Here is a 27,692-nt window from a genome sequence, read left to right as displayed (position 1 = left end):
CTAGGCATGACATTTAGCACAAGAACCTTTTTGAGCCTAAGTCAGTTATACTCAGTAATGGCTGGTTGGAGACAGCTGAACTCCTGCTAAATACCAGGTCTGGTTAAGGAATAATCCGGGAAGCAGAAAGACTTTGCAACTTCAAAGGAAGGGTTCACATAATTCATTTCACATTACCATTATGTGGTATCACTATGAGTAAAAATGTTCTAAATGTCCCAAAAGTATCTGAGTCTCCTGGGACCAAAATGGAGGCAAGACCACAGCATTGCCTGTCCAGATTACTAGACAACTCTGCCCTGAAGCAGCAGGAGTTACCTGCCCACCGGCCAGGAGAGTCCTCTTTGTCTTTTTCACAACAGGAATATTCTGCCTTTGTATGGGCATCATCCTTATATTGTCTGCAAGGAGCACTCAGGAAATAGAGGTTTGTCCCATCTTACGATTTGAATGCAGTTTCTGAGAATTTTCGGCTTTGGCACCATACGTGAGAATGGTTAGTTTGAGAACACAGCCCCTCAAGAGGGTCTGGATAAGACGGGAACATCCCTGTTTCTGCTGGCAAGCACAGATGGTGACAGAGCCTGTGTAGAGTGGCTTTGTTCATCTCTGCTCCCTCTTGAGGGCAGTTACTCTCACGCCAGTGAGCTCAGACATATTTGTGTACAAGTGATTGACAAAGTTAGAAGCTTTTTTTTTTCCGAGACGGAGTCTTGCTCTGTCACCCAGGCTGCAGTGCAGTGGCGTGACCTTGGCTCACTGCAACCTCCGCCTCCTGGGTTCAAGCAATTCTACTGCCTCAGCCTCCCTAGTAGCTGGGATTACAGGCGCCTGCCACCACACCCGGCTAATTTTTTTGTATTTTTAATAGAGATGGAGTTTCATCATGTTTGCCAGGCTGGTCTTGAACTCCTGACCTCATGATCTGCCCGCCTCGGCCTCCCAAAGTGCTGGGATTACAGGCGTGAGCCACCATGCCTGGCTGAAGCTTTTTTTTTTTTTTTATGCTGGCAGGGAAGAGAGCAAGTGACTAATAGGGGAAGAAGGAGAGTCAAGGCCACATGACTGCCAGAGACCCATGAGTCATATTGATAAAAAGAGTAAAGTGTCCAAGATACAGATCTTCAATATTGCCCCACTTTCAAGCATTGTGTCTTTCCCTTTGCAAATGAACTCCCTCTGAGATCCAGGAAAGATAAGAGCCCAAGTCTTTCTGACATCTTAAGGATATTTAGCAAAGCTAAGTTCTACTCAGAGTGAGAAAAGCTGATGCTAAGGGCAGACCTCTCAGGCACAAGCCTTTTGCCAACTTAATAAGCTGTTGGAGGATGAGAATCCCCGAAGCTGGTCTAGAGAGGGAAGACAAGAGCTAGTCTAAGGCTTGATTGGCCATGCTCATATTCAGTCTAATTATTAAGTATATGTTTCATCCATATCAACTCCAGGCAGTTTCTGGACATCTCAGACCACATGAGCTCCACTCTGAAAGAAGTAACCATGGAAAGCTGATCTATTCCCTCTCCTGACATGGCTACTGGCAAAATTAAGATTAAGGCCAAGTCTACCAACACTGGTTTAAAATTTATGAGTGTCGCCTGGGTGCGGTGGCTCATGCCTGTAATTCCAGCACTTTGGGAGGCTAAGGCGGGCGGATCACCTGAGGTCAGGAGTTCGAGACCAGCTGTGGCGAAACCCTGTCTCTACTAAAAATACAAAAATTAGCCAGGCATGGTGGCGCATGCCTGTAATTCCAGCTACTCAGGAGGCTGAGGCAGGAGAATCACTTGAACCTGGGAGGCAGCGGTTGCAGTGAACAAAGATTGCGCCACTGCACTCCAGCCTGGGTGACACAGCGAGACTCTATCTCAAAATAAAATAAAATTTATGAGTGTCTGAAGGTGCCTACGGGTTCTGTTGACTATGCAGATGAGTAGGATGAGGAAGAGTGGATTCGTGCCCTCAATGAGCTGAGAACAAAATAGGTAAAATACTATGTGGTAAGAACAGAGAGCTTAGCCATGGCTGGCTGTTCACTGCATCATCACCCCCTTCCTGGCACATTGCCCAGTATGTGATAGGCACACACTTATTGAAAGAATGGACTAGGTCAGATAGTGAGGAACCCAAAGAGTTCTTTTCAGGCTCTACTCTTCCTCCCAAAGCACACTGCTCTGTTGCCTCTCTACTTAACATTTTTTCCTCCCCACTTCCAGCTCCCACCGCTTATCTCCCTAGGAATTAAATGACAGCAAGACCTCCAGTGTTATATGTAAACTCCCACCAGGCTCCACCATGTGGCACAGGCAAAATGGCAGGAGGAGATGAATCTTGCCTTGCTGAAGGGGATAGCAAAGGAATGGGCTTACAACGTTGATGTCCATTTCCACAGAGTTCATGCAATTTACTTTTCTACTTTCTTCCTCACCAATCCCTTTCATTCTGGTTCTTCCTTCCATGTCATTCTTACTTCCTCCCTTGCAACCCTGCCCCCCACGCCCCCATTGTGGAGTGCAGCCTTCACTAAGAGGTACCCATGCATGAGAAGGTGACCTCATTCCATTACCAACTATTGGCCATGGCTGCTCCACAAACAGAATGCTTTTATCTCATGAAATCTATGGGCATTTTCCAACTAACATTGTTTCTTTAGTTGCTTCAGATAGGATTGCTTCTGACACTTCACTTTTATACTCAAAAACCAGTGTTTCATTAACCAGTGTATCATTGGGTGATAATATAGAGTGCACACTCCAGGCCAATGTGATCAGGCACAAACATCATAGAAAAGACTTCTGAGTTAGCCTTTCCTCTTCTCACTCAGCCCTGGGACACAAGGATGTGCTCTCTCTGCAGTTCACTTTAAACAAGAATAATTTCTGCCTCTCCAAAATTCTATGAGGAGCAGACTGTGATCTTTGCTCCATCTCATAGCTATTCATATATAAGTCCACTCAAGTAGCAAACTGAGGATACTGTCATTGCATAGATAATAGATAAGGGATATTTTTTAGGCAAGAAAGCACCATAGATATCAACTACTCAAAAATTATTTGATCATGAAATATTTTCTTGAGTACTACATTGATAGAACTCACAAGAGGAATTCATGAAGTAGCATGTATACTACAATGACCTCACAGATCAATTAATTGCTTCATGAAATGATGCTGATGGGCAAAATGTGGGCCCTAGAGGTTAAGCACTTAACTCAAGGTCAGAGACTGGCTGAACTAGAACCCCAGTTTCCTCAGTCACCATTCAGTATGCTGTCTCTCCACTGGGATACAGCCCTCTTCTTTAATGCTTTTTATAAATTGAAATGTAGTCTACAAACAGAAATGGCATAAATATTTTCAAAATAATAGTTCAAGCCTTGCTGTGTATTTAAATAATGATTTAGCTACATATAAGCATCTAAGTACAATGGAGTGTAGCATTTTCACTAATCTTCAATTTAGTGTTCACACTTCACCTTTGGGCTTCAAAACCCTTAGTAGCTTTACAAGGATGCAAATTCCTTCTGTCTTCCTTGTTAGTCTTCTCTTCAAAAGAATCCTAACTTCTACTAGCACCTTACCAAGGGGAAAGCCACTCCCTTGCTTCCCTGCTCCTCCGCAATCCCATAATCGTCTAATCACTCCTCAACACACCGAGGGCAAGCCAGAAGCAGCCCACTGCAGCATCCAGGACAGCCCCAGGGCCCCTGAGATGAACATTCTTGCAGATAAGGCAGCAGTACAGCCCTGTGCCCACCCGCCTGAGCCTCTCCTCCTTACTCTTCACAGAACTCAGTGCCTCAGCCAGAGCTCACGGGAGCCACCAATTTGGGACATACTACCCTTTTTTTTTCCTTTTTTTAAGGAGTCCATTAAACCATTTTTCACAGAATTTTACTTTTAAAAAACAGAAAGCAACAGCATTTTAGAACCGGAATAATTCAACATACATCAATAATCTTACGTTTTGGAAACACTTCTTTTTCTGTTTGGTCATTTTTAATAACTTCCTCTGGATGCCATGTAGAATAATTCACTAGTATAAATATTTTCCATACAATAGAATGGAAAAACAGTGAAGTGACTTCCCCACAAAGCTGATTAGACTCAGGCTGTAAGCCTAGTTCTCATGAGTCATTGACTAATACCTTCCTAGCAACTGACACCTCTTTATGATCGAGGGTAAAGCTTCATCACAACAGGTTATATAAATAGGCAACAGAAACACCGAACTCTGGGCCAGTGGCAAAATGCTGCCAAGTCCCCAGATGAAAGACTGTGGGAAGGCCCACGCCTCCTGAACATCCCCAGAAATACTGGCCCTGCACAGTGGGCTGCCCTATTCGTGTCCTAGACTCCATGCCCCTGACCCAGACAGGCAGAGACTTGTCTGGGTACATTTAAGATATGTACCCATGTAACTTTTTAATTAATCATTGTTTTTTTTCCTTGCCTGACAGATTAATTACACAAGAATATGTGCGAATTGTGCAAAACTGTGAGAAAATGCCTCTAATTTTGACAAGGGATGCACCTGCTCTATTCCCTTTTACCTTTCAGGAAAAATGATGGTAGGTTAAATTCAACAAACTCAGTTGACTTTACACTGATCTATTCCTATGTAACATTAGCAGTAAGTTCACAATTTCCATGAAATGCTTTCCAAAACTGAAAATATAAAACATAAAGCAGGATGGTGGTGGTGAATTCGAAAGATTGTTGAGTTCATATCCCCTCCCTCCTGAGTATTATTCTTCTTTGTTTCTAAGTTGCAAGATTCTTTACCTATCCAACTTTGTAAAATAAATCTTATCTACCAATCAGGTTTCACTCTAAATATCAGCACAGGGACTGTGTGTGAATTTACATTGAATTTAACCACTCATTTTATAGTGAGAAAATTAATGGGCTAAGAGGTGAAGTAACTTGGCTAAGGTGACATAGTAGGTTGGTGTCAGGGGTCATGCACTTGGGGAAACCTTCCTTGGGTCTCCCCAAGTCATTCCACATGTGCAATTACCTAATTCCCAAGGAGACAGTCTGGCTGTCCGGCACTGTGAGAAATGCCAAAGAAATATTGAGAGAAGTCCCCACTCATGGGCTGATTTAAGTCTCATGTTAGTCAAGTCCTCTGAGAAGCAGATGCCAGGACTGGGTGAGACATCGGAGAGATTTATTGGGTGAAGCCTCTGAGGGGAAATGGGGAAGGAGCAGGAGGAAGTTGGGAGAGCTCTGACCCTTAGAAAGCGGAGGGGAGGAGAGAAGGAAAGAAGGAGGGAAGGAGAGAAGTGAGGAATATTTTTCAGGAGATGATGAGTCTGGTTTAGAACCAGCTGAATTTGAGGTGGCAGCAGGGCCTTGAGGTAGAATGCTCAGTGGGCAGCTCAAGAGAAGGCCTCCCTGTACCTAGATTCAGCCCATGTAGAGTCACTTATGAAGGGGAACGATGGGGGACCGGTTCCGTGTGGAGGATGCTGCAGGGGGGAAAAGTGTAGAGTCCAGAAACAGAACAGGACCTTAAAGTACACTTGAGGAGTTGAAGGAAATCAAATTTTTCATTTGATTAAGTCTTGACTAACAAGTAAGACTGTGGAGGCCATGAAAAGGCTCCTCTCAGATCTATTGCAGGGAGTGTAATTGAGGGATATCCCCAGCTGCTGTGCTCTGAAATCACCATGTGTTTGCACCAAGGTCATGATTCCACAGCCACCTCAGCCAGTGGCTGAGCACAGTAAGGACATCGAGGTAGGTTCTTTCCTGGGAGTGGGGACTCTTCTGATGGGTGTCTTTGGGGACTTCCTGTCAGCCTTGCTGAAACTTTAAGAATGCATTGTAGTCTTGGCCCTTCCTCCCTCACTCTCTTCACCCTCTCTTGCTGCCCTCCTTCCTTCCTTTCTTCTTTCCTCTCTCCTTTCGTCTTGAGGACTCAGAATGCTAAAGTTTTTGGGGAAAAAAAAAAATCCAAAAGGGCTTCAATTCCCATCGGTCAGTGTCCTTCAAAACTAAAACAGCAAATGAAGTGTTACCAGCTGCTAACCATTCCCTTCAGGCAGAGCCTTCTCATAAAAACCCAACTAAACTACTTAGAGCAATCACAGGGCCTTCAGCTCGGCAGCTACCATGCATGACACATGGTGAACCACAGCAATGAATCCACGCAAGACTGTCTTAAAATAAGCAAAGAAATCCTGCAGAAAGTGCCACTGAATTTAAAGAGAAGAAATACCATAAAGTGAATTGTGCCTCCAGGGATCATCAAGGTGATCTTGGAGGCCTTGTTCAGCTAAATCTTGCACAAAGAATCACTGAAAAGAGACTATTGAAACACCCCAGTCCCTAGTGTGCTGAGTGTTCTTTGCCTGTTTATTTTGTCATATATGTGAACATATAACTCTGATTAAGTAGAATTCTCTTTTTAGCTTCCAAGAAAATGTATGGTAAATTCCATTCTGTGGATTTCATATTTTCTGTAGTCTTGGGTCAACAACAGAGGTTCCTGCTTTGGATGAGGAAACGTAATGGGTCCTTCCCACTAAGCCTGGCTTGCTTGCCTTCATGCCAACACTCCCTGTTGACTATGATGCTGCCTGCTTCTTCGTCATGCAGCCTTTCTTGCATTCTTCGTCTTCAGCCTTTCTTGCATTCTAAGGCTGGCCACATTTACCATGACTTTCCTTCCCTCTTTACCATGGATCCCACCTCCCATTTTCCATGCTCATCTTAAAGAAGATGCTCTTTAAGGTCCTTAGGAAACAAGGTCAAAGCCTTTCCAAAATGCTGTTTTTGCACAGAGTAAAAAAATCAATGGACTCAGGGACTTGTAAAGGAATGCTTTTGTACTTTCAGCACTGCATATAGCACCTAACACATGGGAAGCACTTAATAAAAGTTAGGCTTTTATATTTTTGGATGCAGGTCTTCATTATTTTGGAGGCATGGAGTGTATTAATTTTAAACAGCTACATTGGACATTTCTATATGTGCTGTTAGTAAAATCTATGAATATGTTAGTTACATCCATATGGATATTTCCATATGTGCTATTAATAAAATCTCTATCAAGTCTGCCTGGAGAATTTCCAGGGCCTTAATATATTACCATAAAGGTGGAACCGTGGTGGTAGGTTGTGGCTGGGCAGCCTTCCTTACATGGCAGCATACATGAAAGACATATCTCTCATGACAACAAGGCTCCTCATGGCTAGGGTGAAAATCACCTTCTTTCTTTTGGATCAGTGAATTATTCCATCTTTTTCTCTATAACAAATAGTTCACCATTTCTTAAGCAAGTATTATGTGCCAGGTACTGCATTAGATCCTAGAGATTAAAAAAACAAAAATTCTAGGCCGGGCGTGGTGGCTCACGCCTATAATCCCAGCACTTTGGGAGGCCGAGGCAGGTGGATCACGAGGTCAGGAGATCGAGACCATCCTGGCTAACATGGTGAAACCCCGTCTCTACTAAAAATACAAAAAATTAGCCGGGTGTGGTGGCGGGCGCCTGTAGTCCCAGCTACTTGGAAGGCTGAGGCAGGAGAATGGCGTGAACCTGGGAGGCGGAGCTTGCAGTGAGCCGAGATCACGCCACTGCACTCCAGCCTGGGCGACAGAGTGAGACTCCATCTCAAAAAAAAAAAAAAGAAAGAAAAATAAATAAATTACAAAAAAAAATCCCTAGAGTGGGACTGCAAGGAGCTTCCAGTCTCATGCTTTTCACATGCTCAACGTACACATGCACCTAAATATGCTCAATGCCTTGAATTTTAAATTCTTTTTCACGGATTTGCTGTAAAATCAAGTGATTTTTGGTGTCAACACAACCTCTAGGCAAAGCATTTTTCCTCATATTTCTGGGAAATGACAACATTTATAAAACCAAATATTATGTATTGAAAATACGCTTGATTATAAAAATTTTTCATGGCAAGAATGCAGCAGCCCTTAAAAAATATGCAAAAATAATTTAGTTATTCCAACAATTCTGTATAGACCAGGATTTCCCAATGTACATTTTTTTTTTTTTTTTTTTTTTGAGACAGGGTCTCACTCTGTCACCCAGGCTAGAGTGCAATGACACGATCATAGCTCACTCTAACTTTGAACTTCTGGGCTCAAAGGATCCTCTCCTCAGCCTCTGGAGTAACTGGAACTATAGGTGCATGCCACACCAGCCTAATTTTTCTTTTTTTCTTTTTTTGTAGAGACAGGGTTTTGCTACATTGCCCAGGCTGGTCTCAAACTCCTGGCCTCAAGTGATGCTCCTGCCTTGGTCTCCCAAAGCACTGGGATTATAGGCGTGAGCTGCTGTGCCCAGCCCCAGAATTGATTTTTTTTTAATGACATTGGGTTTCTATCCCATAAATAGGCTTTGAGTTCCTATCAATTTTTTCTGTGCTTTTATTTTAAAATTTCCTGTCCATGTTTATTAATATTCCAGTTAATTTTTCTTACTCTCCTCTTCTTGCTTTTCTCCCATACAGGGTAATGTTTATATGTACTACAAATTGTATGGCTTCTATCAGAACCTGTATCTATATATTCGATCCAGAAGTAATAGACAACTGGTGGGCAAAGATGTAAAAGAAAGGCTTGATTTAATCTGGTATAATACTCTTTTTCTTTTTTTAAACCAAGTGGATTTTTCAGTCTAAAAGAGGAGATTGAAAATAAACTAAAATGCTACAAAACAGAAATGCTGATTTCATTCTCGTGTAAATTGAAGGGACTGGGTAGTCAGAATAACTGTTATTAAAAAGTAGCACTTTCCCTCTTTAAAGCAGTGATGTGAATCTTGTCCAACTGAACGATTATCCTTTCACGCACCATTTTGATAGCAACCTTGAGTAGTTAGTCTCAGCCTGGCTGAGCCTAACTACCATTGCCCTTCCTGTCACTGGGGCCTTCAATCCAGCCTACTTTAAGGAAATTAGGCTTTATTCGATTGAGTAAAAGCCTTTTGCTTTCATCAAATACCTTTTCAAGCCTATGATTATACATTTTTACTCTTGGTAGATGATAGTCAGCGTGCTAGCAAGAAAAGCTAGAATGAAATTTTTTCCATAGCGACATTATTATACTGAAGTGATTTTTAGCAACCACTCTTTTAAAAATGTATTTGGTAGTTGTGTGGATGGATTCTCTGTGATAAGTCATCTAGTTGTAGACGCATGATTTTTGTACTTTTCTGAATGTAATACTTCAATATTGCCGAGGCCCTGAGTGAGACTGTGGAACAAAGTCTCCCCACCTCCACAACCCCATTAGATAGTGATACAAGCGAAAAGTAAGTTGTTACTGTTTTAAACCACTAAAATAAAATAAGCTACATGTCAATAAAAAGAGGATTTAAAAATGTACTTCATTATAGGTTTAGCGCATTATATAGCACAGACAGTAAGGTAAAGTTCCTTTTTGCAGACATTTTTGGTATGCTATGTATTATTAATGAGGAAAAAACACAGAGACACACACCCACACACATACATATCTCCAAAACACAAAAATGTCCCAGTCTAAGTAAACCAGAGGCCTGGGAAAACCAGGTAGCAGTCTGTAATCTTAGTCACTGCCAATAAGTCATTGGGGGGTGATTTATATTGCCAGTGTTCTCACTTTTAACATTCTAAGAGAGTTTACCAAAAGCATTTCTCATTGCTGTATCCTCTTGCATCCAGGCTGTTGAGGATTGTGCCCCATTTAAAATGTCCGACAATAAGACCCCCATCATTCCTTGTGATGCTATTGCCAACAGCATGTTCAATGGTAGGTGACTTTTCCTATCTCCATGGTGTACCCTTTCATGAGTATGTAACAACCTAAATGTCCAGAAATTCACCTCTGAAGCTAAGTGGCAGTTTTTTGTTTTGTTCCATTTTAATTCTGTAAACATCATCTGGACTAAGCCAAAGCACTGACTTACAGTATGTCATTTGCAAATAATTTCTCTCTTGCCAAAAATCTGAAGGAATAGTCAGGGAACATGAGTTAAATGGAGCTTAAGGGTATTTTTCAATAATTGGCTCAATTTTGGCAGGAAAAAGAATGGTCTTGTGATTCCAGCATCCATGGCATGTAGGCGTGTCAAGAGTCTGCAAAATCCCTGATTTATTTGTCAGCTGTGTCTGGTTCTGCATTTCAAAGGGTGGCAAAATTGCTAGACTGCATCTCTAACACAATTTTTAATTTCCTTATTTCCTTACAGACACCATAATTCTTTCACCCAACATTAATTCATCTGTACAAATCAAAGTGCCAATGTTAAAGAGTGGACTTACGTGGTGGACAGATAAGTGTGTCAGATTTCAGAATCCAAGTTCCAAGAATCTTGCTGATGAATTTAGAGGTAAGATCCATACAGTAGCTCAATATACGTATCTCTCTTTTTTTTTTTTTTCAGATGGAGTCTCGTTCTGTCACCCAGGCTGGAGTGCAGTGGCGTGATCTTGGCTCACTGCAAGCTCCATCTCCCGGGTTCACGCCATTCTCCTGCTTCAGCCTCCCGAGTAGCTGGGACTACAGGTGCCCGCCACCACACCCGGCTAATTTTTTGCATTTTTAGTAGAGATGGGGTTTCACCGTGTTAGCCAGGATGGTCTCGATCTCCTGATCTCGTGATCTGCCCACTTCGGCCTCCCAAAGTGCTGGGATTACAGGCTTGAGCCACTGTGCCCAGCCACTTATCTCTTTATAAAAACTTTGTTTCTTACATGTGGGGAAATGTTTATGAATCTTCCTTCTTTATCTCCTTGTTGACTCCTTTTTGTTATAACTCTCCCCTACCATAAACATCTCCAATGCATACCTATCAAAAACATGAAATGCTTGATGCCCTGGTGTCTTCCAGTTTTCATTAGGGAATAGACAATGGTTTAAGATACTTATTGCTTCAGCTATAATAAGGATGAACATGTAATTTGTTGTCCAAACTGGTACCCTTTAGAGAGTGAAAGGGGGCACTTGAATAGCCATAAACTTACTTAAAATTTTTATCAATCAATCAATAAATTGACATCATATTGATGGACTTATAAAATAATCCAATTAAAAACTATTTTCTTCAGAGGCCAAGACAGGCAGATCACTTGAGGTCAGGAGTTCGAGACCAGCCTGGCCAAGATTGTGAAACTCTGTCTCTACTAAAAATACAAAAAATTAGCTGGGTGTGGTGGTGCATGCCTGTAGTCTCAGCTACTTGGGAGGATGAGGCTGGAGAATTCCTTGAACCTGAGAGGTGGAGGTTGCAGTAAGCCAAGATTGTGCCACTGCATTCCAGCCTGGGTGACAGAGTGAGACTGTCAAAAAAAAAAAAAAAAATTCAAAAATTAAAATAGCATGTACATTAAACCAACTTACAAAACTACTCCAGTTATTATCTAAACATTAAAAGATAACATAAGCTGAGTCCTGGAGGGGCTTCAAGATGGCTGACTAGATGGATCTGGTACTTGCTTCTTCCACAGACAGGAACCACAGAGAGTGAGTAGGTAATCACTCTTGGAATTTACGAGAGAATACTGGAATTCAACATAGAAGTGATGAGAGGTGTTACCAGTGGCGAATCCATACGGGTCTGCAGCAACTTGATTGTTACCTCCTTAGAGGAAAGAATTTGGCCAAGGGGCATAAGGCAGAGGGAGAGACCGAGGAGGCAAGTTAGAGCAGGAGTGAAAGTTTATTAAAAAGTTTTAGTGCAGGAATGAAAGGAAGTAAAGTACATTTGGAAAAGAGCCAAGCGGGTGACTTGAGAAATCCAAGTGCCCTATTCAGCTTTGACTTGGGGTTTTATACATTGGTGTGGTTCTGGAATTTGCATCTCTCCTCCTTTGATTTTCCCTTGGGGTGGGCTGTCTGCACGCACAACGGCCTGCCAGCACTTGGGCGGGAAGGGGGGGCGGGGTACATGCACCATGTGTTTACTAAAGTTGTGCACATGCTCATTTGAGGCATTTTTTTCCTTACCAGTCAGGCGCTCCTAGATGAAAGTCATATATCAGTTAAACGCCTCCATTTTGCCTCTTAGTGCACATGCTTGAGCCTGCTCACCCAACTCCTGAGATTTTACTGGGAAGCTGATGATCACCAGCTTCAGGTGTTTTCTACTGGGAGACTGCAGTAACCTGGCACCAGCTGCGACCAATTATTATATTACAGAGACAGTTTAACAACCACCTGACTATCACCTGATGGTCACCTGACATTCCTGGGTTGGATGCCTCTCCTGCCCTGCTCTTGCCTGCCTAACTACCTACTCTAACAGATGCACCAAAAGCAGGGAAAGAGGGGAAGAAAGGCGGCCTGTTTGGCTGGGATCAGCTGAAAGTCTGAGGAGGCCCCCTAGTGAGGGAAAAGATTGTAAGTGAGAGATCTCCAGCAGTTCATATTCCCACTGCGGACTCCTACAACCCTAACCATGAGAGAGCCCCTTGACTCTCATGGGCCATGAAACTAACAAACACAGGGAAACCGCGTGAAGGCATTACCCCAGAAAGAGAACTCATGCTGGGTCTCACAAACTCCAAAGTCCTAAGCAGCTGCAGCACAGCACCATTTTGAGAGCCCAGCCCATACCAGACTGCATCCTGGGCGGCAACAGGAGCCACAGGTAGCAATCTGCCCCAGCAGAGGGACAGCCATGTGTTTTCAAATGCCTGGACAACAATGAAAAACAGGCCAGGCGCAGTGGCTCACGACTGTAATCCCAGCACTTTCGGAGTGGGTGTATCACGAGGTCAGGAGTTCAAGACCAGCCTGGCCAACACAGTGAAACCCCATCTCTACTAAAAATACAAAAAGTAGCCAGGCATGGTGGCACATGCATGTAGTCCCAGCTACCCAGGAGGTTGAGGCAGGAGAATCGTTTGAACCTGGGAGGTGGAGGTTGTAGTGAGCTGAGATCACACCACTATACTCCAGCTTGGGCAGAGTGAGACCTCGTCTCAAAAAAAAAAAAGAAAAAAAAAAACAACTCTGCCTTCATCACTAGGAAGGCTACAGCCCAACGTGAGCATTCTGCCTATGGCCTTGGGGTCACTCCACCCTGGCCCACCGCAGTTAGCATCTGCATGCACCACTGGGGAGCCTGAGGGCACTGCCCAGCCTGGCTCCAACCCCTGCAATACCTGAGCACATAGTCCAAGAGCCTGGGAACCACACAGCCCAGCCCACCACCAGTGGGACATGAGCAGTCCTCCCAGTATCTGAGGTTAGGCCCACTCAATCTGTTGCTGCCACCACAGCTGGCACCCACCCACACATGCCACCTGCACATCTGGCAACTGGCTTGCCCAACCCATGGTAGCTACCTCCAACACCAGCGAGGACCACTGGGGTCCCAGAGCATTGTCCCACCACTGCTACTGCCATTGTCCACACCACATCCACTGCCCAGACACTCAAGAACCCATCAATCCACCTGGCCCACCACCGCCATTCCTGGCACCCGAGCAAGCCATCTGGAGGCCCAGGAAGCAGCCTGCCTGGGCTTCCTAATACTAGTCACAGTGTACATCCTGGGGTCCAAGGACCCTCGTGCTCAATTCACTGCTGCCATCACTAGGGCCCAAAAACTGGCCTACCTGGTGCCCTAGTCCCCAGCAAAACTTCGCCACAGCCTCCACTAACAACCACACTCTGAGCCACAGAAGAAATCACTGACACCACGGATGCTGTTTAAAGCCAAAGAAATCAAACACTGTAACTGCCCAAAGGGTTCTTCCTGCCCTTCCGTAAACAAAATTGACTCACTGAGACCATGTCATTGCAGTAAAGCAAGATTTTAGTTGATCTGAGGCCGGCCACACCACACGGGAAATGGAGTTATTACTCAAATCAATCTCCATGAAGGCTCGGAGGTTAGCAGTTAGATAGTTTGGTGGGCAGGAGGCCCACCTCCTGGTAGGGAGGATAGGGAACATGCTGATTGGTTGGGTCAGAGAAAAAATCATAGGGAATCAAAGCTGTCCTCTTGTGCTGAGTCAGTTCCCGAATGAGGGCCACAGGACTGTTTGGCAGGTCCAGGTGCGGCCATCCAGTTGTCAGAAATGCAAAAACCTGAAAAGACATCTCAAAACACCAATCTCAGGTTCTACAATAGTGATGTTATCTGCAAGTAACTGGGGAAGTTGCAAACCTTATGACTTCCAAATAATGGCTGGTAATTATTTAGAATTCAAGCCCCTCTCATCCTCCTAATGTGGCAGCCTTTCATTAGTTTTGTAAGAACAGTTTAATTTTGAGAAAGGACTATTATCACTCAAACCATAAACTTCTCCCAAAGTTAGCTTGGCCTACACCCAGGAATGAGCTGGGGCGGCCAACCTGTGGGGCTAGAAGCAAGATAGAGTCAGCCATGTCAGATTTCTCTTACTGTTATAATTTTGCAAAGGAGGTTTCAAAACTATCCTACTGCATGCACCCAGAATCAAAGCCAAAGTGCCCTACCCAACCAACACCATAGACATATCGTTGAAAAAATATCCTCCCCCATAAAAGCAAAATTTAAAAATCGGAAGATGTGACTGTAATACCAGATGCACGTATATCAACGGAAGGATACAGAAACCATGAAAAAGCAAGGAAATAGGATACCTCCAAGGAAACACAATAATTCTCCAGCAACAGATCCCAATCAAAAAGAAATTTGTTCAGGAGTATGTTAATTTCCATGTATTTGTACAGTTTCAAGAGTTCCTCTTGGAACTGATTTCCAGTTTTATTCCACTGTGGTCCAGGAAGATACTTGGTATGATTTCAGTTTTTAAAGTTTATTGAGATTTGTTGTGTGGAAGAGATAAATACAATTGATAAACCACTCGCTGGACTAACCAAGAAAAGAAGAGAGATGCTTCAAATAAGCAAAATCAGAAATGAAAAAGGAGACATTACAACTGATACCACAAAAAAACAAAAGATCATCTGAGACTATTATGAACAGCTAACAAACTTTTATGCTAACAAACTGGAAAACCTAGAGGAAATGAATTCCTGGAAACATACAACCTTGTTTGAACTAAGTTTCAATAAAGATTCAGACTCGTTCAAGTTTGAACTAAGTTTGAATTAGGAAGAAACAGAAAACCTGAGCAGACAAATAATGAGTAGCAAGATTGAGTCAGTAATAAAAAAATCTTCCAACAAAGAAAAGGCCAGGATTGGATGGATTTACTGCAATATCCTACCAAATGTATAAAGAATAACTAATACCAATCCTCCTCAAACTATTCCAAAAAATCGAAGATGAGGGAACTTTTCTCTAACTCTCTAATTCTGCAAGACTAGCATTATTACCCTGATACCAAAACCAGACAAGGACACACAAAAAAAATGGAAACTATCGGCCAATATCCCTGATGAACATAGATGCAAAAATCCTCAACAAAATACTAGCAAATCAAATCCAGTGGCACATCAAAAAAAAAAAATGCACCATGATCATTACACATTCTATGCATGTAACAAAATTTCACATGCACCTCATAAATATGTACAAATATATCAAAAACAAATAAATAAAATGTAAATCTTTTTATTTTTATTTTTAGTTACCAGCTCTTACACCGAAAAAGGTGAATTTTTAAAAATTTAAAAAATAAAAGTAAATCTAAAAAAGGGATAACAATCAGAATAATTATTCTTCATACAGACTCACATGCTTTAATGAGTTTCTTGGCCATATCTGTCTTAATTACGTACCTGTGTATTTTTCTAATGAATTTATTTATGTCTTTTACCAAGGCCTTGTTAATTTTTTCACAAAATTGTAACCTTTTTTTTTTTTTTTTTGAGACAGGGTCTCACTTTGTTGCTCAGGCTGAAGTGCAGTGGCTCAATGACAGCTCACTGCAGCCTTGACCTCCTAAGCTCAAGCTATCCTCCCACTTAGCAGCCACTCCAAGTAGCAGGGACTACAGGAGAATGCCACCACACCCAGCTAATTTTTTTTTTTTTTTCCAGACAGAGTCTTGCTCTGTCGCCCAGGCTGGAGTGCAGTGGCAGGATCTCAGCTCACTGCAACCTCCACCTCCCGGGTTCAAGCAATTCTCCTGTCTCAGCCTCCTAAGTAGCTGGGAGTACAAGTGCATGCCACCACACCCAGCTAATTTTTGTATTTTTAGTAGAGACAAGGTTTCACCATGTTGGTCAGGCTGGTCTCGAACACCTGACCTCAGGTGATCCACCCACCTCCACCTCCCAAAGTGCTAGGATTACAGGTGTGAGCCACCACGCCCAGCCCCCACCTGGCTAATTTTTAAATTTTTTGTAGAGACAGGGTCTCACTATGTTGCCAAGGCTAGTCTTGAACTCCTGGCCTCAAATAATGCTCCTGAGACAAGGATTTGAATGTAATAAATAAATAAATAAGCAATCCTCCTGCCTCAACCTCTCAAAGTGCTGGGATGACAGTCATGAGCCACCATGCCTGGCCTGTAATCTTTTTTAAAGTCTCATTTTATGGTTAATCAATTGGAAATTGTTTACATCTTTAGCTGATTCTTTTCCTTTGACCCTAACTTCCTTTATTGAGAAAATATTCTATAGTGCTGAGGTATCTATTGTGCTTACGGCCAATTTTACTAAATGGAGGATCTTCTCAATTGTAATTTTTTTTATTGAAATATGTTACTATTTTAACCCAAATATTGACATAAGCACTGTCTTTTTGACTTCACGTAAGTTTTTTTCTCATTTTGGTTCTTTGGAGCACACCATGAAATTTAGATAAAATCCTACACCTTCTCAATATAATATCATTCCGGCACAGAAAATGTTGTCCAATTGGAAATACAGCCAAGTGCAGTGGCTCGTGTCTGTAATCCCAACACTTTGGGAGGCAAAGGCAGGAGGATTGCTTGAAGCCAGAAGTTTGATACTGGCCTGGGAAACATTGTAAGATCCTGTTTCTATAAAAACAATAAATAAATACGAGCACTATCAAAAGAGTCTTCACATATGTCAAGATATTCCAAAGCATAATTACAGAATTTTAAAATTAAATCTTATACATATTTTGAACTCCCATTATGTAGTATATTCGATTATTCCCTTGCTCTTATATGGGTAAATTTCAATGTCTTCTTGTTTGCAAGCGTGGTTTTCAATAATTACAATTCTCTAAATCTTCTAAAACTAGAGTTTTTGGTATTCCATATTTCAGACACTTTGTTTAAAGATTTTCAACTATTTTGAACAAAATGCAACCAAAGTTAGAGGGCTTATTTACAGAAAAATTTCAGGGTTGTGGTAGGACAGATGGTTTGATATAGAAAAAAGTTATTTACAGGTTTAAACCCTTCTAAAATTCTGTGTGGTTGATGATGCCCAACAAAGAGAGACCACACATACTACCACATTGAAGTATTTGTTTAATTTAACATGTGTCATTATAAAAATTTTGCAATGGAAAATTCAGTTTTTTTTGCCAGACGCGGTGGCTTGCGCCTATAATCCCAGCACTTTGGGAGGCCGGGGGTGGGGAGGGGGCAGATCACAAGGTCAGGAGTTCGAGACCAGCCTGGCCAATATGGTGAAACCCCGTCTCTACCAAAAATACAAAAATTAGCTGGGCGTGGTGGCGGGCACCTGTAATCCCAGTTACTCGGGAGGCTGAGGCAGGAGAATCGCTTGAACCCGAGAGGCAGAGGTTGCAGTGAGCCGAGATCACGCCACTGTACTGCAGCCTGGGCGAGAGTGAGACTCCATTTAAAAAAAAAAAAAAAGAAAATTCAGTTTTTCTAACCGTTAATATGCAATAATACTTGAATTTGTACAACTACAGCTCCTCGTTTGATTAACAAAATATTGTAGCTTGTTTGGATACAATTGTGAATTATGTATGTACCATGACCAATTCTAAGTACATTTCTTCTCTGTCAATTTCTCAATTTATTAAAAGCATTATCTTTACTCTGATGTTGTGCTCCACCAAATTTGCAGTTATCACTACAGAACCAAACAATTTAAACCTGATTGTTGAATTTTGTTTAGTGGGTTTTTGGTTTTTGGGTTTTTTTTTTGAGACACAGTCTCTGTCTGTTGCCCAGGCTAGAGTGCAGTGGCACAATCTCGGCTCACTGCAACCTCCACCTCCCTAGCTCAAGCTATCCTCCCACCTCATCTCCTAAGTAGTTGGGACAACAGGTGAGTGCCACCACGCCAGCTAACTTTTTTGGTTTTTTTTTTTTTTGTAGAGATCGGGTTTCACCATATTGCCCAGCCTGGTATCAAACTCTTGGGCTCAAGTGGCCACCCTCCTTGGCCTCCCAAAATGCCGGGATTATAGGCATGAGCCACTGCACCTGGCTGATTGTTGAATTTTGTAACTGAACTTACAGTAATGTTTATAATAATGTCAGAGTTTTCATCATTAAAGATTGAACTTCTAAAAGGTTTGCTTTGATTTCATGAAGAATCAAACCGACAAAAATCAAATCATTATTATAATTAACCTATTTGATTTTTCTATTTGAAGTATCTGAATACCTTCATATAAAATTGACCTCATTTAACTATTTACAAATTATTTTTGCACTAAGCCAACACATTAAAAGCTGCTCTTTGATTACAAAAAAAAGAAAACAACAACAACCTGTAGCTAGGCACAGCTGTGCACACCTGTAATCTCAGCTCTCAAGAGGGAGGCTGAGGAGGAGGGTCGTTTGAGCCCAGGAGTTCCAGTCCAGCCTGGGCAACATGGCGACAACTCGGCTCTAAACAAACAAACAAAACAAAACAAAATGTAATAAACAAGTGAAACTAGAAGGATATTCATTTGATCTAAATGAAAAGTCATGCTCACACAATGATATATAAGTGGACCTTCTGCAGATTGTTGTCTTTGGACATAATCTTTTTTTTTTTTTTTGAGACAGAGTCTGGCTCTTTCGCCCAGGCTGGAGGGCAGTGGCAGGATCTCGGCTCACTGCAAGCTCCGCCTCCCGGGTTCACGCCATTCTCCTGCCTCAGCCTCCTGAGTAGCTGGGACTACAGGTGTCCGCCACCACACCTGGCTAATTTTTTTGTATTTTTTAGTAGAGACGGGGTTTCACCATGTTAGCCAGGATGGTCTCGATTCCTGATCTCGTGATCCACCCGCCTCAGCCTCCCAAAGTGCTGGGATTACAGGCGTGAGCCACCGTGCCCGGCCTGTCTTTGGACATAATCTTTAAAAAATAAGCATAAACTTTTGAAGTAGATTACAATGTTCTTCAGCAGACGTATATCTTTTGATTGTCACATGGTCATTTGAGACCACTATGGTACCCATGATGGGGGGTAAATATCAACCAACATTGCAAGTATAACATTCAATCATCTTAAAAAACTGTACTGAACTTTACATGAAATATGCGTTTTCCATTTTTTAGCTCTTCACAGCTAAAATGAATTATTAGCAAATAGGAAACTGATACCAAAAAATACAATAGTTATATAGTCATACCATATAAGTAACAAGGACAGGTGCGGTGGCTCACGCCTGTAATCCTAGCACTTTGGGAGGCCAAGGTGGGTGGATCACCTGAGGTCAGGGGTTCGAGACCAGCCTGGCCAGCATGGTGAAACCCCATCTCTACTAAAGATACAAAAATTAGCCAGGCTTGGTGGCAGGCACCTATAATCCCAACTACTCAGGAGGCTGAGGCAGGAGAATCGCTTGAACCTGGAGAGCGGAGGTTGGAGTGAGCCAACTTCACTTCAGCGTGGGTGAAAGAGCGAAACTCCATCTCAAAATAAATAAATATAAAATAAATTAAAGTAACAAAACCACTGTTGCAAGAGAGTTCAAACTACTCCCAGCAGGACTGCTCAGCATCTAGTTCCCACACATGCATCATGTACCCATAACCTAACCCATAATTTTCCACATTTCTCACTGACCCCATTGATTTGCAGCCTGGCAGCTTCACACATCTCACAGGCTAACACAGGAAGAAACTATTGCCTAACTGGCTGGAATGCTTAACAGCTTGCATGGGTTACAGGGATATGTTTTGTTATGTTTTGACTGGAAGGGTCTCTGGTTGACTTTCATATATAATCATATGTAAAAGTAAGCATTCCATTCACTGCACATGGACATCTCATACACTACTAGCTAAGATCATGGCTGGATGCTGGAAGGATGAAATTGTACGTATCTTGTGTGGGATACAAGCTAAATCAGATGAGATAATGAACAACAGACACAAACTGGGACTGCACTAGGCAAACTGATATATATGGTCACTGTATCTATAATTGAATCACTGTTTTCAAAAGGGACTTGGCAACATTCTGTAGCATTTTCTTACCACATAACCATAGACCTATACACAAAGGGCCCTTAGCTTTTTCTCATCTCCTGCTGCACTTTGTTCTTACCTCTATTGTAAGAGTTACATTATACTCTAATTATCTGTTTATATACCTGTCATGCCCACAGCCTGTAAATCCTTGAAGAAAGAGATTGGGTCTTTTGCAGTTTTGTATAAGATATGTTTAGGAACATAGATTCAGGGCACCTTGAATCTATGCTCCCAAGAAAAAAAATAATTTTTATTAAAAAAAAGAAATGCTTATAGATAAATAAATGGATCAATACAAATGACCCAAATGAACTCAGAAAATGAAGTTGATGTCTCTTAGACCATACTTTTCATACTCTCCGAAGACATGGGATGGGGTAGAAGTAGGAGTTGGTAGGAGAGGACATGCTTGAACCTGCATTTTTAACAAGCCCCCTGGGTGATTCTGATGTCAGTGGCTCATAGGACACACTGCCTTCAGTCATGAGCTCAGGCCAAAGTAGAGAGAAGCTGAAGACCACATTGCAGGCACCAAAGACAATTTCAATTTTGATCAAAATTCTTCTAGCATCAGCGATTGAGGTCTTGGGAAGAGCCAAAATAAGTGGGCTCTACAATATTTGCAGAAGATGCTCCAGCAGAGGATTATTTCCCAAGGGAATATAAGTGTACAAACATATGTCAGCAGATTAACCCAACCACACTCCACATATACTTTTAGAAGCACAACAGCCCATGCTTAGAAAACAGGTCTGGGTTTCTTTCAGGAGAGCATAGTTTAGTCAGTAGTCAGAGTTGAGAAAGAGTGACTCTCTATTTAGCATTCTAGCATCCTACAAATAGTAGAACTGGCTTTATGGAAGTAAAAATTTCATTAAGCAATTTACTCTTTCTGACTAGCTCTTTACAATTCTGTATGATTTTTGTCATCAGATTTAATTGGAATCTTTCATCCTTTTATCAAGCATTTATTTAATACGACTATGGGCCAGGCACTAGACTCAATGCTAATGAAAACACAGATGAGGATGACACTGTTTTCAAGAGTCTCCTATACAGTGTGAGAGACAAACATGCCTCCTGTTGTAAAGTGGGAAGCGTGAGAATGACGGTAAATCCAACGGGCTCATCTCCTGGAACCACCCTCCACCCTGTGCTTCCAACATTTCTGCAGCTCCAAAACCTACCAGGCTTCCTGGCTTGAGAACAGGCTTACAATGACTTTGCTTTCCACCTCCTCCCACTTACCAATTTCTTCTCTCTCCTTCCAGCTTTAGCTCTTAGATGCAGTGCTGCGGTGAACATCTATGTAACCCAATCTTCATGCCAGGATTATTTCCTTAGAATACATCCCTAGAAATAGAATTTCTGGGCCAAAATATATGCAAAATATGAAAGCATTCAATGCATGTTCCTAGATTGCCGAAGAAGTTAACGCACCTATCTGCTTGGTACAAGAGTTCCCATTTCTACCGCCTCGTCGATGGTCGTCACTTTTTTTGTTAAATATTAACCAATTTTTAGATGAAAATGGTATCTTGGTTTAATTTGCACTCCTTAGATTACTAGTAAAATTAAATTTTAAAAAAGATATTTCCCAATAAAACTTTTAAAAAGATATTTCCTGTGTTTATCACTGAATGCAACCACCATGATCATTTTGTTCTATTTTTTTAATGCTTTATATGCATTGAATGTAGTTGAAGACACAGTATGCATATAATTTGATAGTCTGCTCTTTTTTTTTTTTTCTTTTTTGAGATGGAGTCTTACCCACCCTATCACCCAGGCTGGAATGCAAGGGTGCGATCTCGACTCACTGCTACCTTCACCTCCCAGGTTCAAGCAATTCTCCTGCCTCACCCTCCCAAGTAGCTGGGATTACAGGAGTGCACCACCACGCCTAGCTAATTTTTGTATATTTAGTAGAAACAGGTTTCCCCATGTTGGCCAGGCTGGTCTTGAACTCCTAACCTCAAGTGATCCACCCACCTGGGCCTCCCAAAGTGTTGGGACTACAGGCGTGAGCCACCACACCCAGCCAATATTCTGCTCTTTATTAACTTAATGAAAATATCATGATCATTTCCTTAGAATCTTTAAAGCCATTATTTTTCATGGTTGCACACTCAGGTAGCTAACACACACATACACACTTTTTTAAAAAGTATAATTTCGATTTCTATTTCCTCAAGAATGCAGAAGTTCTTTCATTCTCTACATTCCAAAGAAAACTGAAGAGGATAGATGATTTTTTTCTCTATCATATCCCTTATTTTCTTCCCACAGGAACCACAAAGCCCCCAAACTGGCCCAAGCCTATCTATGACTTGGATAAAAAGGATCCAAGAAACAATGGCTTCCTCAATGATGACTTCATTGTGTGGATGCGGGCAGCTGCCTTTCCCACTCTCAAAAAACTGTATGGTCGACTCAATCGCACACACCATTTTATAGAAGGCTTGCCTGCTGGTAATTATAGTTTCAACATAACCTATAGTATCCTTTTATACCACTTTTCTTTCTGGAGATGAAAGAAAACCTGGCTGCTGGTTGTTGAGCTATTTCATTCTATACTTTTCTATTTTCCAATCAAATCTGTATAAGAAAAAAAAAGTGTAAGGGAGGATAAAATTCTCCTATTCCCTCCCAGAGCCTCCAGCTGGGACTGACAGATTAATAACAGAAAAGCATATGAATTTTATGCCTTTAAATGTACATGTGAGCCCTTACAAGAAAAATGGAGACTAAAAAAAGAAGTGACTAAGTCTAAGTGCTCATATACTAGGTTGAACAAAAAGTGGCAATTGTAGAAATGTAACTAGGAAGATAAAGGTTAGTTTAGCAAGGGTTTTTTGGGTTTTTTTTGTTTTGTTTTTTTGTTTTTTTTTGTATAAATTTCTCTCAGTCTCAACTCTCTGGGAGGCCGAGGCAGGCGGATCACGAGGTCAGGAGTTTGAGACCAGCCTGACCAACATGGTGAAACCACATCTCTACTGAAAATACAAAAAAAATTAGCCAGGCATGGTGGCACATACCTGTAATCCCACCTATTCAGGAGGGTGAGGCAGGAGAATCACTTGAACCCGGGAGGCGGAGGTTGCAGTGAGCCGAGATCGTGCCACTGCACTCCAGCCTAGGCAACAGAGTGAGACTCCGTCTCAAAAAATAAAAAAAGAAAGAAAGAAAGATTAAATAATACTGGGCCTGGAGATCCGTTAAAAAAAACTGTGAGGAGAAGCATGCCAGATAGGATGGGAGAAGATGGAAGACTATGAAAATAGAGAGGAGTTTGATAAGTAAATATAGACTAAAAATTACTAAAACTGAGACTATAGAACCTTTTATTCTAGGGAAAAGTATCATAGACCACAGGAGCTGTGGACTCAAGGCACAGGTCCAGTTTATCCAAATCCACGTGAGGTGTGCAACAGGCTCTGCACTGAAGATGCCGTGTTCCCCCCTCCCTTAGGCACAAAGCCAGCATGTGGGAGTTAGTGCCCTAATGATTAGGAATATATGGTCCAACTTAGGAGACATATGCTTATTTTTACTTTCATTTACATATTTACTTTTGAGACAGGGTCTTGCTCTGTTGCCCAGGCTGGAGTACAGTGGCGCAGTCACATCTCATTGCAGTCTTGACCTCCTGGGTTCAGGTGATCTTCCCACCTCAGTCTCTCAAGTAGCTTGGACTACAGGCACTCACCACCATGCCCAGCTAATTCTCTCTCTCTTTTTCTTTTTTTTTTTCAGAGATGGGGTCTCCCTTATTGCCCAGGCTGACACATGCTTAAATATAAGAGTCTGAATTTTTTCACTTAATGTAAAAATACAAATGTAGTTCTTGATTTGAAAACAAACAGGATTTAACTTTAGCATGGCACCAAACACTACCTTTAAGAAATTATATATTTAAATGCAATTTACACTAACTCTGGTCTTTAGATTTAATTTTAAAGTCTCCTGCTGATTCTCCCTGAGGTAGCATTCTCTGGAGGCAGAATCATTCCAGGCCTTTTACATGACTTTGAAATTGCAGCCCAGTTAGCACCGCTGTGTTCATCCTCCCAAGGCTCCTGGCTAGTCGTTCAATGGGACCCCTAATGGGCCAATTTTAACACAAAATTGTCCACCTCCTTAGTTTCTTTACCTTTCAGGGAGGCTGAATAAGAAATTCTTGAGGAGAAGGGAATGATGGCATGTGCTCCAGTTCCCTGCTCCAACTTTTCTTCTTTTCCATCCTATAACAGGTGTGTGGACGTCTCCATTCTGACAGGGAAGTGGGAGCCTTTCTCAGTCAGAAAGGCCCCCACTGATGAGACACCATCTCTGCCTCTCAGCTTTTTGTCTCCTTTTGTTTACTGACCAGGAGGAGATATGACTTCAGTTAGTTCCTTTAGCAGGGTGTCTAGTTCTATGAAAATGAAAATGAAAATGAAAGCCACAAATTGCCTCTCATGGAGCATTATAGGTACAGATCAAAGAGTAAACCCTTTGAATAAGAATTTCAGCAAACTCCTCTCTCCCTCAAAAAAATAGAAGCAGAGGTTGAAAGTTGCTTAAAACTGGTCTCTCAAGGTGGGCCTTCTGATTCTGTCAATTTTGGGACTGCCTTACCATTAAAGCAGTTATGGGTGCATTCAAGGAGCAGGAAAAAACTTCATGCACTACTATCCCACGATGCGTTACAATGACTTTGGGGTTGGGAGGATGAGGAAGGGAGACATGTTCCCAATAACAGAGACATTCTGTTTCTCCTCTCTGGACATGCTTTCCCTGGGTGACTTCATTCACAGTCATGTCTTAATGCTAATCCCTCTCAAATCAAAATCTTTTGTGTACACAGAAGATTTCAATTCTAAGCTTCAGGCCTATACCTGCACTACCTGGGTACAGCTCTGGTGTGAGTATTATCCAACCAGACTAAGAAAGTGCCTACCATTTCTAAGGGGAAAAAAGATGTTCTGTGTATGAGAAGAAGACCCTCTCATATAGAACTGAGGGAGGGAGAAAACAGGCAGATGGGTTGAGGTGGCACCCAAGGACCTGGTGACAATGAGGAATTCTGATGGAAAAGAAGAGAGAGAACTAGTTTCCTACTAATTTTCCTTGTGCCTTTAAATAGCACGTTGCCAAGTGATCTGAGGCCCTTTAATAGCTTTGCTGGGAAATGCCTCCGTCCTGTGCCGTTGCTATGAGAAGCCTTTCTTTGTTTATTAGTTTGGTTTACAAAAGGCACCAGATGTTTAAAAACCTCAGGCCACATGTATAATCAAAATGACATCATTAAAATGCTAACGATAGCAAACCCACTTCAAACACTTTCTCCCCAGCATGGGGATACTGGCCTTTCCAAAACCCAAATGAAGGTACCACCTTTAGTTTGACTACCAAAAATGTTTTGTGATCTTTTTGTTTGTTTGTTCTTCACTCCCCTTAAAGAATTTTCCCTGAGGTAGGAATTCAAACCTTAGCCTACTAAATGACTATAGCCTGCCCTGGGTCTCCTGATTCATATATAAAAATTCAGGTTTGTATTATTGTAATTTCCTTGGGTTTGCCAAAGGAAATTAAATATATTTGTTCATTATTCAGTTGTCTGTAAGTCATTCAGATCTGTGTCAGAATCTCTTTCGTAGCTTACAACTATGTAGAGGGAAGGCTTGTTTTTACTTTCATTCCAGCAAGATACAGAGTAGTGCTTGGTAAAGATTAAGTTGCTCCATATAAGATTAGATATTTAACCATTTTTTTACCTATAAAAAAGAGCAATTTTATACGTGTCAACCTAATATATTCAGTATATGCAATACTAGAAATGTGAAGTGTTGAGACAGATTCTTAACAGGTCTTCTTAGACTTCCCAGTAACCAGGTTCCACGGAGAAAAATCAGTTGTTCTCTCCACCCTGACATGGTGTGGGGGTAATAGCCTTTTCTTAGGTCTCGCCTACACAGTGACAGAAGCTACGACATGGTTGACCTCCTTTGCCATGATGGCAATTCACATCATGCTGAAAAACAAGAAAATGTCCTTCTTCCATCAATAAAGTCAAGCTTTAAAAAGAAAAGGAGGAAACAAAACTGGACAGTGAAGTAACAGAACCAAAGATCTCTGAAGGGCTGGAAATGACTGGGATCTTTCAACAAGGGGAACTAGGTTGACTGAACTAAAATCAATTTCATATAGATAATGAAGAGAATTTTAGAGTTAAAAAGAAGAAGGAAGAAGAGGGGAGGCATAATTATATGTGGTAAAATGTCCTGGTATGGGGAGAATAAATCACTCTTGAGCTCTGGACCAGTTTTCCAGTATTTATTTGAAGTCCCTGAGCCTGAAGGCAGGTGAACTCTGTAAGAGAGTGCCATCACCAGCAAAGAGCAAGCAACCTGGGGTACCCACGATTAGGTGAGTCCTAACCATCAGATCAGGCTCAAACCGTGAGTCTTCACTGGCTATTTGAAATTTGCTTTTATTTTTTTTTTTTTGAGATGGAGTCTAACCCTGTCACCCAGGCTGGAGTGCAGTGGCGCAATCTTGGCTCACTGCAACTTCTGCCTCCTGGGCTCAAGCGATCCTCCTGGCTCAAGCAATCCTGCCTCAACCTCTGGATTAGCTGGGATTATAGGCATTTGCCACCATACCCTGCTAATTTTTGTTATTTTATTTATTTATTTATTTATTTATTTATTTGTTTGTTTGTTTGAGATGGAGTCTTACTCTGTCACCCAGGCTGGAGTACAGTGGCGCAATCTCAGCTCACTGTAACCTCTGCCTCCCAGGTTCAAGCAGTTCTCCTGCCTCAGCCTTCCGAGTAACTGGGATCACAGGCGCATGCCACCACGCCCGGCTAATTTTTGTCTTTTTAGTAAAGACGGGGTTTTACCATGTTGGCCAGGCTGGTCTCGAACTCCAGACCTCAGGTGATCCACCCGCCTCACCCTCCCAAAGTGCTGGGATTAGAGGCTTGAACCACCACGCCCGGCCTTTATAATTTTAGTAGAGTTGGGGTTTCATCATGTTGGCCAGTCTGGTCTCAAACTCCTGACCTCAAGTGATCCACCCGCCTTCCAAAGTGCTGGAATTACAGGTGTGAGCCACCGCACCCGGCCTGAAATTATTGTAACCACCCCAACAATTGTTGAACTAAATTGAGCATCAGGATGACTTTTAAAAACTGATTTTTTTTTTTAATGTTCTCCCTTTTCTATGGAGTTAGAGTTAGAGTTTTTTCTGCTAAGAACAGACCAAGCAAAGGTTATGGCAATATCCTGAGCACTCAAAATACAGCCATGCACCAAAAAGAAAGGCTAGAAACTTCCCTAAAGTGATCCATTTGGCCAAGAGGGAAGCATTGAAAGTGACTGATTCTCAAAAACTGTACTCAGCATGTTGAAGGCACAACAATGCTAGA

The 27,692-nt window shown here is 41.9% G+C and overlaps 1 protein-coding gene across 1 annotated transcript; it reads left to right on the top strand.

Moving 5' to 3' along the window:
• The first annotated feature begins 248 nt into the window (after nucleotides 1-248).
• Nucleotides 249-26,704, top strand: LOC100437720 (cell cycle control protein 50C-like). The gene is given in 8 exon segments (XM_003776181.4): nucleotides 249-327; nucleotides 330-427; nucleotides 4,457-4,567; nucleotides 8,477-8,576; nucleotides 9,669-9,758; nucleotides 10,198-10,338; nucleotides 22,565-22,774; nucleotides 26,137-26,704. Coding segments are annotated over 8 exon segments (1,020 nt in total). The 3' UTR covers nucleotides 26,328-26,704.
• Nucleotides 26,705-27,692: the final 988 nt, after the last annotated feature.

Source organism: Pongo abelii, chromosome 2 (assembly GCF_028885655.2).
Source record: "Pongo abelii isolate AG06213 chromosome 2, NHGRI_mPonAbe1-v2.0_pri, whole genome shotgun sequence".
NCBI lineage: Eukaryota > Metazoa > Chordata > Mammalia > Primates > Hominidae > Pongo > Pongo abelii.
The sequence above is the reverse complement of the archived record's forward strand: the minus strand, read 5'-3'. Positions and strand labels throughout refer to the sequence as shown.